This window comes from Microtus ochrogaster, unplaced genomic scaffold (assembly GCF_000317375.1).
Source record: "Microtus ochrogaster isolate Prairie Vole_2 unplaced genomic scaffold, MicOch1.0 UNK5, whole genome shotgun sequence".
In the NCBI taxonomy this organism is placed as follows: domain Eukaryota; kingdom Metazoa; phylum Chordata; class Mammalia; order Rodentia; family Cricetidae; genus Microtus; species Microtus ochrogaster.
Window position 1 is genome coordinate 13,004,293 of NW_004949103.1, and position 14,713 is coordinate 13,019,005.

At 38.6% G+C, this 14,713-nt stretch overlaps 1 protein-coding gene across 7 annotated transcripts in view; it reads left to right on the plus strand.

Annotated features, from left to right (window-relative positions):
* Positions 1-14,713, plus strand: part of Slit2 (slit guidance ligand 2) — a 346,807-nt gene that overhangs the window by 9,570 nt on the left and 322,524 nt on the right. For all 7 annotated transcript variants that reach the window (XM_026788661.1, XM_026788664.1, XM_026788663.1 and 4 more), the window contains exon 4: positions 7,938-8,009. In XM_026788661.1, coding sequence (XP_026644462.1) covers positions 7,938-8,009 — 72 coding nt within the window. The remainder of the gene's footprint in view (positions 1-7,937; positions 8,010-14,713) is intronic.

The window sequence follows — 14,713 nt, forward strand, 5'->3', positions numbered from 1 at the left end:
CTCCCTCCTACCCTCCCTATGTCTCTTTCTCTCTCCCTCTCCCTCTTTCACTAGCCCCCCTTTCTTTCCTTTTCCAACACAGAAATTCCAGAAGCTGCTGAAACCTATGCTGCTCACTGGCTCTCTATCCACAGATATGGTCATGCTATATTCATTTTGTTCTGCTCGTTTGCTTTTTATGGCTGTCAGTTGGGTCTTCAGCATTCTACTGGTAAAATCAATTCCTCTCATTTTGAAAATTCCCTCACAACGTGAGTGGCATATTTGATATACCAACATTGCCAAAAGGAAATACATGTTTGTCTAACTTACGGTTCTGGAGCAGCAACATCCAGGAAAACAAACTCATGGCTCTGTATGGACAACACAAATACCACATACTCTTTACAGTAATTACAGGAATAGGAAAGCACCGTGGATGGCTAGATAGTTTCCGAGTGCTGGCTATATGATGCTGTTTTAGACTTTGCTGATGGGGGCAGGACAGAGAGACAGAATAACAGAGGAGAATGGGGTTGATTGAATTATCTAGCCACTACAAGATTTAGGTACCCTTTAATATCCTCTGCTGGATCAAGAGTGAAAAACAGTCAGTTGTGTTCAGTTCAACTCCATTCTAAACTCGGAAACATTAGACAAGAGAGACTCCCACAGAGTCTGAATTTCATTTCTCCTGTGCAAGCTTGATTACACGACTTACTCTTTAAAAACTTATTCCTCTTCAAATTAGTTAATAAGTCCCCTCTTGCATCAATACTGCAACTGTCTGTCTTTCATACAAAACTTTATTCAACTAGTCTGCTTTTATTCTCTTCATAGTTAGAGGTCACTTTTAGTCCTAGTGGCTTTGCCACTGAATAGTTTGCTTGAAAAAAATATAATTCTACAGTATTGCGAAGTAGCCATGTGAGGGTTCCCGGGAAATAAGTATGATAACTTAGATATTTGAAAATTTTACTAGATTCATAATCGTAGAACTCATCACTTTTTAACATTGACATTTAGATCTCTTTAGGATAAAGGCCCTCTTTGAGCAAACACTGTATTTCATGAACCAATACTTAAAAGATATGTTCTCCTGTAAGATGGTACTGAATTCTTCCTTTTGACATGAACATACCATTCATAAAGAAGTCTCAATATGACGCTGGGAGCTGTGGCACACACAAAGGTTGGGTTGTAGTTGTAACACATGAGTTCAAGTGGAGAAAATGTTCTATAACAGGTCTGAAAGATAGCACTGTTTACCCTCTGTTTGTCCAGGCTGTAGAGGATACCCTCTTCCCACTAATCCTGAAAGCATATATGCAACCGAAAACATTCATGCTTCTTATTGTAAAAAACATCTCACAATGCTAATCTCTGTGGCAAAGAATCCAAGTTTATCTCAGGACACTCTTTTCTGGCATCTTACACATTGGTTTAGAATCCCTGTTGTTAACTTGGTAGACATTTTCTTTAAATATATCAGATACAGAGTATGCATACCACATAAAGTAAAACTTTGCTAAGCTATTGATAGCTGTTAAATGCCTCAATTCTGATGCATGTCCAAGCAGCATATGGACTTTTAAAAATTCTGTTACTGACTGTGGTTTTAGGAAGCTTTCATGAGAGGGTGCTCCTGCAAGTATAGTGGAACATTCACTGCAGTGTGTTTTTATGGGCGCTGAAGTCAAAGGGTGCCGAGAAGACCCCTTTGCCACTGCCGACTATTTTATAAATTCCAAGGCAGCAGAGGGTGTTTATTTTTCCCACATCTGTTTTGGGCTCATCCTTTGTGACATTGTTTGCTGGATGCTGTTTCCTTTATGCTTCCCCTGAAATGAGGGGTTGAGTTTGCACTGTTTCAGTGTATTTGTGGAAACAGCGAATGTCAAATATTTTACATTTAGTTCTGTCTTTCAATGCTTTTGGATACCTTTCCGCTTGAATTATGCCTTCCAGAGTGCATTTCACAAGCTTGCATACAAGGGGAGGTTTATTTTTTTTTCTTAATGGACTTTACATGTATTGTCCTGTTTTCAAAAACAAGTTACATCTGCCGAACGGCAGAGGACATTAGTAATAAATGAAATCTTGGGGACAAAAAGGCTGACTTCAAGTTGTGGGTGCTAAGTATCCTTTTAAGAGGCCTTCTGCACAAGCTGTTGCCTGTCCTCTTTACAGCGTCCATCCTTCCTGGGAATCAGGGAGACTGCTTTAGTGCAAAAGCAATGCCACATTCTGTTAGACTGCGCTGATAATGGTATTCATGCGGACTATCTAACAAGTCCTGCTCTGTGGTGCCTTGTAATATCATCTGCTAGCTCACCAATGCAAGGCACTCATTTATCGTATTGTTGCTTGTGTTATCAGTAGGGATAGTTTCAAATAGAGATAGTTATGAAGATCCGTCTCACACTAACAGTGCAGGGATCAGTGAGGTAATGTACTCAGTTTCTCAGAACACATGGTACACTGCATTTAAAAAACTGCAGTTACAGATTTTACCACAACTTCTTTTTGAATTTTGAATTTTTGAAGTTGAATTTAAAGGTATTTTATATCTTAAAGTATGAATATACTATGTTTATCCATCTGTATTTGTTACTTTCACTTTGAGTTTCTTCATGGGATCAGATGGTATGAAGAAAATGAGTATTTTTCTCGGGATTTTTAAAGAGTTTTTTTATATTCTCTCTTAATATGTAGAGTAACATTAAGTGAAGGATGTCAGCAGGAAACAGCGTTTTTGTTAACAAGGGTTGGCTTCCCTAATATAGGGCACAGAGGATGAGATGATCATTGCGAGTGCTGCTGGAAAGAAAAAAAACTTTCAACCATTTAAAACAAGCTAGATGATACAACTGCCCAAAATGTAAACTTTGGTATTATGTAAGATAAAATCATTTGCTTTACAAATGTCAAGAAACAATACTTTAAATGGGCAAGTAGAAATTTCATCTGAAGAGTCAAAAAGGAGAGTTTGATCATTTATGTATGAGGAGTAGGAGAGCAATGGGACTTTTTAGGGCAATCTTTACTGAATAAGGCATGATACTGAAGTATGTTTGCCTTGATTTGTGGATATGAAGCACACAGTTTCTTTCATTGGCTTTGGTAAACTCTTTTAAGTTTGCCTTTTGAATTAGATGGAAGGTTATTTTGAGGTAAAGTATTCATTGAACTAATATGAAAGTTAAGAAAAGTAAGATCCTATCGTGTCCGTGAAAGGATAAATCACCAGAGCAAATGGAAGATAATAATTTAAGAAAAAGCGTCTGATCCAGGTAGTCAGAGGCTTGCAGTGTTTTGATAGCCCTGAGATCATTTATCCATCTGAAAGTCATACTCAGAAACAGCATCTTTAATTATCTTGGGTTATAGAAAAGCTATCTCAGAGAAACACACCACACATATCTTCCTGAAAGCATGAGTCACGATCCAGAGACTCCCCAAATGGTTGTCGGATCTCGTGGGCAGACTGTATCCCAGGGTGATGACACAGAACTGGTGTGACTATGCTCTGTCATCTGTCCTTGGGCATGACTGCGTCTTTTTACGGAGTACCTTGTGTGGTCTCTCATCAATAATCCTATGCCACACCCCTTCCTGTTGTCCTGTCCTGGGACCATCACTTTAAATGTCAGCTCATTTGCATTCGAGGTCACATTGTGACACTCCTCTCCTTAAGTCACTATGATGTTTTTCTTTGTCGTATTAGAAGCAGGATTGCTGGTTCTCCAGCTCTGTTTTGTGATTGTTTTGTATCTTAATAGTCTCTAAAGTAACTGCAGATTTAAAAATATGCCCTTTAGGGATTTAATTTCTGATATTCACAAGAATTTTTTCTTTTAAATAATTCATTGAATTTGAAGGACTCTGGTGACTTTTTATTGAAAAAGTTTCCATCCATTTAACCTTATTATGTATACATCTCCATGTTCATGATGGAAAAGAACTAGAGCCAAATATATCCCTCTTCCTTTAGTATGCCTGCTATTTTTGTGATATTGTCTTGCCTCATATTCAAAATAAAATGCATCACGATTAGTTTAGACACAATCCCTGTCATGAAGAAATAATTAAATTCAGAAAAAATAGTTAGTATTATTAGTATGTGTGTACGTGTGTGTGCTCACGTGTGTGCCGGACTACACAAGGAGAGCTGCGTGCTAAGGTGTGTATGTGGAAGCTACAGAAGAACTTTGTAGTGTCGTTTCTTTCCTTCCACAGTTTTTCTTTCGAAAATGATTTATTTATGTTTATTTTATGTGGGTTGGTGTTTTAGCTGCATGTATGTCCATGTGACGGTGTTGGAACCCTTAGACCCGGAGTTACAGACAGTTGTGAGCTACCATGTGTTTTGAGAGTTGAATCTGGGTCCTTTGAAAGACCAGTACTCATAGCCATTGGGCCACCTCTCCAACCCCTCTTTCTCCTTTTATACTTGTTCCAGGAATCAAACTCAGTTTGCCAGGCTTATAATTTTGGGTGGCAAGCTCCTCACCCACTGAGCCATCTTGCCAATCTCTCGTAGATAATGTCTTTTAAATATTAAATTGAGTGTCATATTTTCATCTGAGTAGCTCAAAGGTGTTTCAGAAATGGACCAGATAGCACTGGTTTTCTCAAGGAGACTTTCAGCATTACATTATTTTGAAATATTGGTGAGGAACAGACAGTCATGGTGATGCCCGATGTGTGGGATCACACCACCAGAAGACACATGCTAGTTCTGCTTGTGAGCTGGAGATTTCTTACCAAAACACGTGGAGTGTTACTTACTGTGAGGATGCTGGGACAAGTATGAAGTGATCCACATAGTCTAAAACGCATCAGATAAAGTTTGTGGTGTCAGTTAAGAAACGCTGGGAATGTGAAAATGGTTACAACCATAAAGAGAAAGACACTACCAGTACCAGGACTTCAGTATCTACTTTCTCATAATCTATGACGTTTTGCTAATGTATTACCAATGTATTAAGAGGTTTAGAACAAGCTGTCAGTCACTTATGTGCTGGGGTTTATTTACATGCACTAAATTCCTTTTTGCTCTTAGCTGTTGCTCACAAAGTGAGTGGGGAGTGAAGAAGGGGGGCCATATTGAGGGTACATGCAAGCATGTTGGATGACAGGGATTCAGTTAGCTGGGTGGTGGCTGGTGGCTCAGGGAGCATGCCAAAGCAAAGTGGTCCTAATATCAAGTGAATATACTGGGTCCTCACTGAACTGTATCAAAATGCAAAGAGAGCAGTCAGTCCTCATTCAACACAATACGAACGTACCACATGCCAGGGAAGATTGGGGAGTGCTGAATGAGAGCAGGAGATTGCTTTGTATTTTTTAATGCAGCTCTAACCTAGTAAGTGCCAGAGGAAGAAGAAGGAGAACAAAGAGCGGGTCTTCACATTTGAGGAGCTCGCAGCCTAGTGGGAAAGAGACCAGCGCATGAGTCAATATTATACAGTGCAAAGGGGTCTTATCAAACGCTCTGGGGACACAGCCAAGGGAGGCACAGAGGATAGCTGGGGTTTCACATAGAAGTTAGAAAGCACTGTTTGGTGGGAAGGGCAAGCTCTCTATGGAAAGCTGCCTCGCAGAAGTAGCATGCCTATTTGGGCTGAAGAATCACTGGACTATTAAGCCAGTGTTTGGAATATGATTAAGAAACAACTTCATGTCTATCATTTTAGAAATCGGGTTAGGTAGGCATTCTCTGCATACATCTCCCAAAGAACTGCTGGATAAATTGTCGTCACTCTTACCAAATGTGAATGAATTTTCGGTGTTTGTGAATGAGTTGGGTTTTTTTTTTGGTTTTTTTTTTTTTTTTTTGTTTTTTGTTGTTTTTTTTTTTTTTTTTTTTTTTTTTTTGGTTTTCTCTCTTTCTCAGATGCTATCATCACAAAGTCACAATGAAGCTATTTTGTTTAAAGTGGAAACATGATGGATAGTGAAAGTAGTATCCCCTCAGCATCATGCCCAAGAAAAAAAATAGAATAAAAAGGTTTTGTTTTACTTTATTATGTGGTTCATTCATAAAAATCAGTGCACTGATGGTGGTAAATCCACCCTTTCAACACTATTTCTCCTCTTTGGACCTTGGAGCACATTGTTATTGGTACGTATTTTATGACATGCTGAGCACGGCTCTGTAGGTGAGCAGCTTCTAAGCATGTTCAGAGACCACAGCACTGACCACCCTCATTTTTCTGCTCACCTGTCCTGCAACTCCCTTAAATGCAGACCATGCTTTTAGGCTGCCATTTTCAGGCAAAGGAAAATACATAAAGCTTCTTCTTGGAATCTTCAAATTGCAAATGGAGAGTTTCTTCAAGCAGTTCTTTTTGCTTTAAGGTGACTTTGACAAAAGAATCCCTTATTATCTGATTAGGGTTTGGATTATATCTACTTTCTTAGAAAATACAATCACTGGTCTCATTGCTGCCTGGTGGAGACTAAGTAAGCAGCCTGTTAATTACACCTAATAAACCTTTAAAAGAAAAGTCAGGACATCTTTAACCTCTGTCCTAAAGACTAGTTTCCACATTTCTCAGGGTGCCATTGGTCTTGGAGGTCAATCAACTTGCACGTTATTTGTATAGATAGCTTGCACTAGCTTCCCATCAGCATATTTAGATTTGGGAGAAGCAGAACAGTAGGCAGTTGTTACTCAGTTGATTAAAGTATTTACATACAACTGGTATGGTTGGATTGTTAGTTTACCAATGATAGCTATTGCTTACTTTACTTTCTCTAGTAGGTGTGCACACTCCCATTGAGCTTAACAATAGATTGGGTCTTGGTAGAGTTGTAATTAGATTCCTATTAGAGGCATCTGAAACATCTAAAACAATCTTGCAATTAGATTCCCCCTCAAAGCATCTAAAACACCCCTAAAATAAAAGCAACACAATTGTTTAGTGCACTCACACAGAAAGTAAATCAGATTTGATACGCTACTTACTCACACAGAAAGAAAATCAACTCAGTGATCGGTCAAGAGCTGTGGATTGAGGTTTAGAGCTTTTTTTTTTCTTTAAAGATTTGTTATATATGCAGTATTCTGCAGAAGAAGGCTCCAGATCTCATTACAGATGGTTGTGAGCCACAATGTTGTTGTGGCTGGAATTGAACTCGGGACCTCTGGAATGACCAGACAGCACTCTTCACCTCTGAGCCATCTCTGCAAAGTCCCTAGCTTTGCATCAGTGGTGCAGTCATTTAGCGCACTCACACAGAAAGTAGATCAGCTTTGTTTTGTTTTGCTTTTTTAAATAAGATTTATTTATATATTTATTATGTATACAACATTCTGCCTTCATGTGTGCACACACGCCAGAAGAGGGCACCAGATCTCATTACCAGGTGGTTGTGAGACACCATGTGGTTGCTGGGAATTGAACTCAGGACCTATGGAAGAGCAGTCAGTGCTCTTAACCACTGAGCCATCTCTGTTTTGTTTTTTTTTTTTAAATTCTGACTTCACGTATGAAGAGAAAGTCTTATAGACACTGTCTTAGGCTCTATCCCCAGTTAAATAAATAGTGATAAAATTGAAATTTCTGTCTACTGTGCCTTGGCTGAAAATCTTGACCTTCTGAGAATCTGAATTTGTTTAACATAGCTTACTGTATTAATATGCATATCCTCTATTGAAGTTGTGTCTGGGTTAGGAAGTCCCATTTAGTCATGTGTGCCTTATGTTGCAGGGAGGGTGAGTTGAGAATTTAGGTCCCAGTAACCATCTGACTAAGCACACGGGAAACTGTGTAAAGTGCCATGTAATAAAAGGTGTAACTAACTTTTGGTGTATGATGCTTGGATTCTCTGGAATGTCATTCCGTTATTTCTAGAAATGCAGGAGGAGGCACGACGCTACCAAAGCACAGCCTCGTCGTTACGTATTTTCTGTGTAACATAAGCTCTGTTTTTCTTTGTTTTCTCCAAAGGCGTTTAAACAGAAATAACCTTCAGTTGTTTCCTGAGCTGCTATTTCTTGGGACTGCGAAGCTCTACCGGCTGTAAGTAGACACAAGTGTTCCCTGTTGCTTTTGGTTGACCTTGTGTTTTATTAATAGATTTGTGGGTGTTTTCTTGTGCTTTCCTGGAATCCATGTGTTAATAGATTCCTAGATTGAAAGTTTGCCCTTTTGCTTTTTGAAGGAAATGGAAGATCTTTGGTGGTTCCAGTGGCTTTGTTTATGTAGCATTTTGTGGCTTAATTGTTTGTTATTGCAGTTTTTGGTTTTGATTATGTGGTGATAGAGGGGTTTGCCTTGTGCTCAATAGAAACCAAATTTTTAAGAGGAATATTACTACTGGTCTTTCATTTAGACGGTGTTCCCTGTAAAGTTGGGTTCTTTTTGTTAGCTTTTTTGGGAATTGTTTTGGTACTCGAGGAGCTGCGTTTATTAGTTTGTGCATATTATCTATCCTAAAGCATTTAAAGATGTAAATTCTCTCATAAGAGTTTCTTTAGGCAGAATTACTAATTCTGCAATGTGAACTACTGGAAGGCAAGGCTTTCGTATCAGATTATCTCATAGGCTGTTGGGGAAGTTGTTCTTTTCAAAAAGCACATTGTGAGTATTAGATGGGATCAGTTTTTCCTCCCAGGAATGCTTGATCACTGACCTAATGCGTAATAGTGAAAACACGTTTCTGAAAGCTTTGAAAATTAGACTGTTCTGCTGTGTGCATGGTTTTGCACAGATGGCAGATACACTCCAAATGTTGAAAAAGATAAAAACCAATGACTATCGGTGTTCATGTATGCTGTGACATGATGGCTGGGATATGAGTAAGTAAGTTGTCTGGACTGGCCCCACCTGGATGTTGGGGAAGTCCCATATGGAAATGTTTGTAGAGAAAGTGAACACAGTGCTGTTTTCCGAATTCGATTTTGTAGCCAAAGCTTTGTAGCCTACAGGTTCAAAATTGTTGTTATCAATTCCAGCAGTGCATGTGTGTGCATGTGTGTTGGGGGGGGGGGCTCTCATACTCTTCCCCACTGAAAACAGGATGTCTGTGAGGTCAGTTTTCCTGATACCTCTTTTCACAATACAAAGATATTTTCCAGCTGACCACCCCCCCAAGCTGAACACACACACCTTCTCTTTCCTGACATCACTTCCTTTAGGAGAGTCAAAACCACAGTCTGTAATTCTCCTGTTGGTGAGCTCTGCTATTTAACTGGCACTATGTCAGTGAAGTTTTAAAAATCAAAGAAACTTCTCTTAAGAAATGATCTCGAAGGGCTACTTATTCCAGGAAGTAGGATGTAGCCTTCCATAAAATTGTGCATGCATGCATACATATATAGCAATTGAAACATATTTAAATAGTTGCAGTTAGTGGCATAATGGCCAGGTTTGTTTTTTTAAATAATACCACTCTTTATGTTTTAATTGTTGCGGGTAATGAAGAAACTTGTAAGGATTTTGAAACTTACATCCCATGACCCTGCAGGACTGTGACTTTGTCAGCAGTATGCATACAAAAGCAGCACGCAGTGTCTTTGGAGTGCACTTTTTGGTTGTTATTTTTTTCCTTATATACTGCAGAAATGAACTTAAATGGAATGGCTGTTGTCTTTGACCAGTTGTACTATGAAAAACATAAGAAGTAGCCTCTCATTTTCTCCGAGAAACAGGAGGGTTTCGTGTCTTCTTGAGAAGTGCTGGGAGTGATTTCCCAAGGAGTTGTTTCATGACTTACTGCACTGGAGAAGTCCCCAGCAGCAAATTATACTGTTTAGCAGTTAGACCTCTTTGACAATATCATGTAGTGGAGCAAAGAAGTTTCTCCTTCAATTTTAAGATTTTATACTTTTCTGAAAGTTCATTATGATGGGACGTATGGAAGCTCTGAGAAGTGAACCGGAGGAACAGACCCCACAAGACTGTGACAGAGTTTCCTGATTAATTGAAGTCATGTTCCAAAAGGGGGAGGGGCAGCTAGAAAATGGTCTTGGGATGTTTCTGTGCCTGTCTGGCACGAATCATTTTCCCCTGAAAATATAGAAGCTAAATATGTTTATCATTCGTACCTATACTTATAATACACATATAAATATTGTACTATTCATAAACCTAGCATGACATCATGATTAATAATGACAGTATCTCTATGTGATGACGGACATTTTCTTTAAGTAGAAGTATAGAGGTTTACTTTCGTCTCTTTTACCTTCCTCCCTCCTTCCTTCCTCCCATCCGGTCTTTCCTTACGGACTCTCCTTTCTCTCTCATTTTCCTTCCATCCTGTAAACCATGACACCCTAGAACATATTATGTAGCATTCAGTAGTTTTGATCCACACCAATTCTCTTGCTTCAGTCTCTAATGGCGAACCATAGTTGTAGGAGTGTGAGTATTGCCTGTACATTCACATCAGCAGTATTTTTGCTTTTAGCTGAGGATCCTATGCATCACAATAATGAGATAGATGTGGGTGAACTGTTAATTGTTTGATTTCTCTTGAGAGGAAAAGTTATGAATTAAAGTTTTTAAATGATACTACCAGCAAAACAGAACAGCCAACATTAAGGGTCTTTAGGAAGCAGAAAGAAAAAGATCTGACTCCAACTCTGGGCTCATATACACGCGAAGGCCAAGGATGTAGGTTCATTGTTTTTTCACATCACATGATACAGGTGCTTAGTTGCTCACCTGAAATAAATATTGTAGTAGATGGAAAAATGAGTTTAAATTCACATTCAAAAGTAGCCTCTGGAATGCTCTGTCAGAATGAATCATTGTACTTGAAGGGACATAAGAATTCTGACAAATAACAGGGAAGGAGTATTAGCATAAAGAAAATATTTGTCTAGTGGCTCGATGTGTATCTTTAAAAACATCCATTGTTGCCTGGCTGAATGACATAGTAGAGCCATGCATATATATAGTACCAGCCAAAAGCTCTCGTAGAATTTATTTTTCTTCATAAATTATGCTAATTAATATCTACTTCTTTATTTTTACTTATTGCGTATTTTATTTGACATATTTTCACTATATATTCCTAGCCAAGAAAGATAACCAGTTTAAAATATAGTTTATAAGCTGGTATTTGTTTTTAGCATTGTTAGTTTATAGGAAAACTATCTTGATACATTGGACATTATTATATAGATTTTTGTAATGAATAGTCATCATTTGACTTTTGGCTGAAAATGAGATGCCGGTCACACGTGCATTTCTGCAGACTATAAATGTGATATAAAAGCAAAAGGGGGTACACTGTATATGAATTATGATTTGACACGGTTGATTGCTGCTAGCGGCCAAACACACTTTCCCTTTGCTGTCTGCTCCAATTTCTCTTTGGAAGGGCCAAAAGAGCACTGCATGTTCAGGTCAAGATGTTTGCTCAGAAATAGTAGTACACTCACAGCTGCGTTGGCTGGGGCAGGAGACTAGTTTAAATAGCATTACCATTTATCCAGTCCATTAACAGAACTCTGTAAAATAATCCCAACTCTGTGTAAACTACAGGACAGTGTAATAAAATTACAAGCCCTTGTTGACAGATGGGAGGTGTAAGGAGAGGGAAAGCACTGGGTGATAGGGTGGAGGTTAAAAGAGACAGCACCGGCTCCTTGCCTTCTACAGGGAGACCCTTTCCTCCCTTTTGCGCCTCTCATTCTGAGGTTTTGCGTTTTTATGATCCACCTAAGAATGGAGGAGAGTTCTTTTCAGGGCAATCTGGAGCTAGTTAACTGCAGCAGACTGTGGTGAAGTTTGAAGAGGGTGGCCACTAGGGACTGAACCCAATGAGCAGCATATGTAAAATGCAGATAAGCCTGTCCTGCAAGGTAGCTTGCAAGTGTGCGATGCTCCATTTCCCGGCTGAGTTTGCAGCTGCTTATTCAGGCTCATGGGAGAGGAATTTCACTGATGGTACCATGAATAAGCATCTGATTGAAAATGTTTGTTTTGTCGTTTCCAGTTTATTTCTTTGAGTATTACTATATTTACCCAGACATCTCACCGGAGTTTGCGTGTCCAAGGCACTTTACAGAAACTCATCTTTCTCTAGTATCTTCCAAATCCCAGTGAAAACAACAAAATAAAATATATCAACTTCTATCCTCATGGCACACTTTATTACACTATTTTTGAATAGAAGTTTTATTTGTGGTTTCAAACTAGGAATTATTCCACAAGGAGTTTGAGGCCTACCAAACTTCCTGAGATTATAAATGTTAAAGCCAAATACCTTTTTTTTTTGGCTAGTGAACTATTACTGAGGATGAATAATTTTTTTTTTTCACTGCTTAAATTGATTGGGCATGTGGCAACCCTTCACTTAAGAAACCTCAAATTGCCAGAATACTTTCAGATCACTATAGGCAAGGGAAACTTTAGAAAGGAAACTTTGGGCTTTGTTGTTGTTGTTATACTAAGGTAACAAATCAATTTCTCTAGTGTAACAAACACGCAACTAAGCTGTCTTTATTTCATTTTTCCTTACTTTCATAGCAGAATTCTTCATTGACTTTGGTGGTTTCAAGAAAAGAATATGCTGTTGTAAATAAAATTTTTATATTCAGAAAACTAAAACCATGTTTATATTTTCAAATTATAATCTAAGTTTTGTTTTATAATTGTGCTTATCAATATTCTCTGTGAATATATTACGATAATGATTTAATATCCCCATGGATCTAGTGTGAGACTTGACCCTTGTGAGGTCTCAATAACTGATGTATTGAATTAAGTCTCTGTTGGGTTCCGAGTTTGCAACTTGCATGAGCAAGTGGTAACTCTGGGAAGGCATTATGAATTATGGAAAACCAAATTTAATTTAAGAGATAACTTGACTAATTAAATGCTTGGTTCCCTTGGGTTTTCTAAACATTGAATGGTTTCAGTAGACACAGTGCAATCAAAATGATACCCCTTTTACTCTTTCATTTAAGCAAAATATACCTTAGTTTGAGGCAATGTTATACTTATGTACAACTAACCTTGTTTTGGGATGTCAAGAGAGTCTCATTAGGATTCTTGTAGTCAACCATAAAGGCAGAATATGACAGTGGAGCTGTGTAAAAATTCCTCTTGAATTAATTTCTGCCAGCTCTGATTAAAGTGTGGGCCACTAGAGGTGTCAGGTGCCATAGTTTCCTGCTTCATTTTACTCTTGGCCTGTTTGCCCCTGCCACAATAAATCTGACTTTGGCTGTGCAGGAATTGCAGGTTACAGTTGCTAAGGTTACCGTTGTCCAGACTGGGATCATTACTCTTGGAGGGAGCCGCAGTGATGGCTACCACTGACTTCACTGCTGAGCCTGTCTGAGAGTCTCAGGTGCTGAGTGAGTGAAAGTTCTGCAGGAAGAGCCCATCTGTCCTGGAGTGCAATTGGGGAAGCATTGTGTGTGTTGTGAATTGAAACTTCGGTGAGGGATCTGATTGACTGCTTATGTGTGAAAGCAAAGAGCCTCAAAGACAGAACATATCGAAGGCTTAACTTTCAGTAATTAAAATGCCAGCTCTTTATTGCTTATTAAGTAACATATTGCTTGTTTTTAGTTGGCCTGAGAGACTGGTTTTACTACTAGATATAAACAAGAATTTAAGATGAAAAAATTATCATTCAGATATTAATTTAAATGATATTTATTTATTTACTGACTGACTGGCTGACTTATTGAGACATCTCAGTAGGCTAGCCATGTCTGGCCCGAAATTCACAATGCAGACATGACTGGCCCGGAACTGTGACACTCTTCCTGCCTCAGCCTCCCAAGTACTACAGTGACTAACCGGAGTGTGCCACCATTTCAGGTATCAAAGGCTAATTTTTAAGTGTGTGGAAAAAGAAAATGACATAAGGGTACCTGTATATACTTCAGAGTAACCATTGCCACAGATCAGCAAAACAATGCTAACCAAATTATTCAAAAGTACTATTTCTGACTTTTTCTTTAAAAAAAAACAACATATTTGTAGGACTTATACGTCACAAATCTAATGAAATTAAAGATTGTAATTAAGATTACCCCAATTTGATGTTACAGCTTTTCTTCAAAGAGGAAGCTAGTAGCTTTGTTAGTGGTGATGAACAAAGTTCTGTGACACCTGCCACGTGGAGTCTGGCTGTGAAATCTACGAGAGAGTGCCCGGCACCAGAAAGCCTAGAGCAAGGAGGTTGTTGAAAATCTGCTTTAAAAAATGTTAGCTTTGCCCATACATATGCTTTTAATCATTACTTTACCTGCCCCCATAAGTACTCATGGTATTCTGCTTTGGGTTTGGAGAACACTATAATATGAGAGGAAAATTTGGCATGTTATGTAACTTTACATGGGAAGTGATATTTAAGCCTCAGCTTTAACTAATACGTAAATTAAAACCTAGGGAGCACATCAAGAATCGTAAGGTTTCCTGAAGCATATATTTACATGTCTGGTTTTCAACTGTCCAAAATAATCTCTCTCTCTCTCTCTCTCTCTCTCTCTCTCTCTCTCTCTCTCTCGCATAGTGACTATATTAACTGTACAAATCAATAGATATCATGGTGACTTTTCATACACACATATTTCAGACCTTAGCTCCACTCCCCTTTCTACAAAGTCTTACCAAAATGTTCTTTAAAGGACACAACCTTCTATAGTTGTTTTCAATGGCTAGCCTTACTTCCAAAGATTCCCTAAGGTCTAAGCATATCTAGGACATACACAGAAGAGTGAGTATACCTGGAGGTTTAACCTCTGAAGAGACAG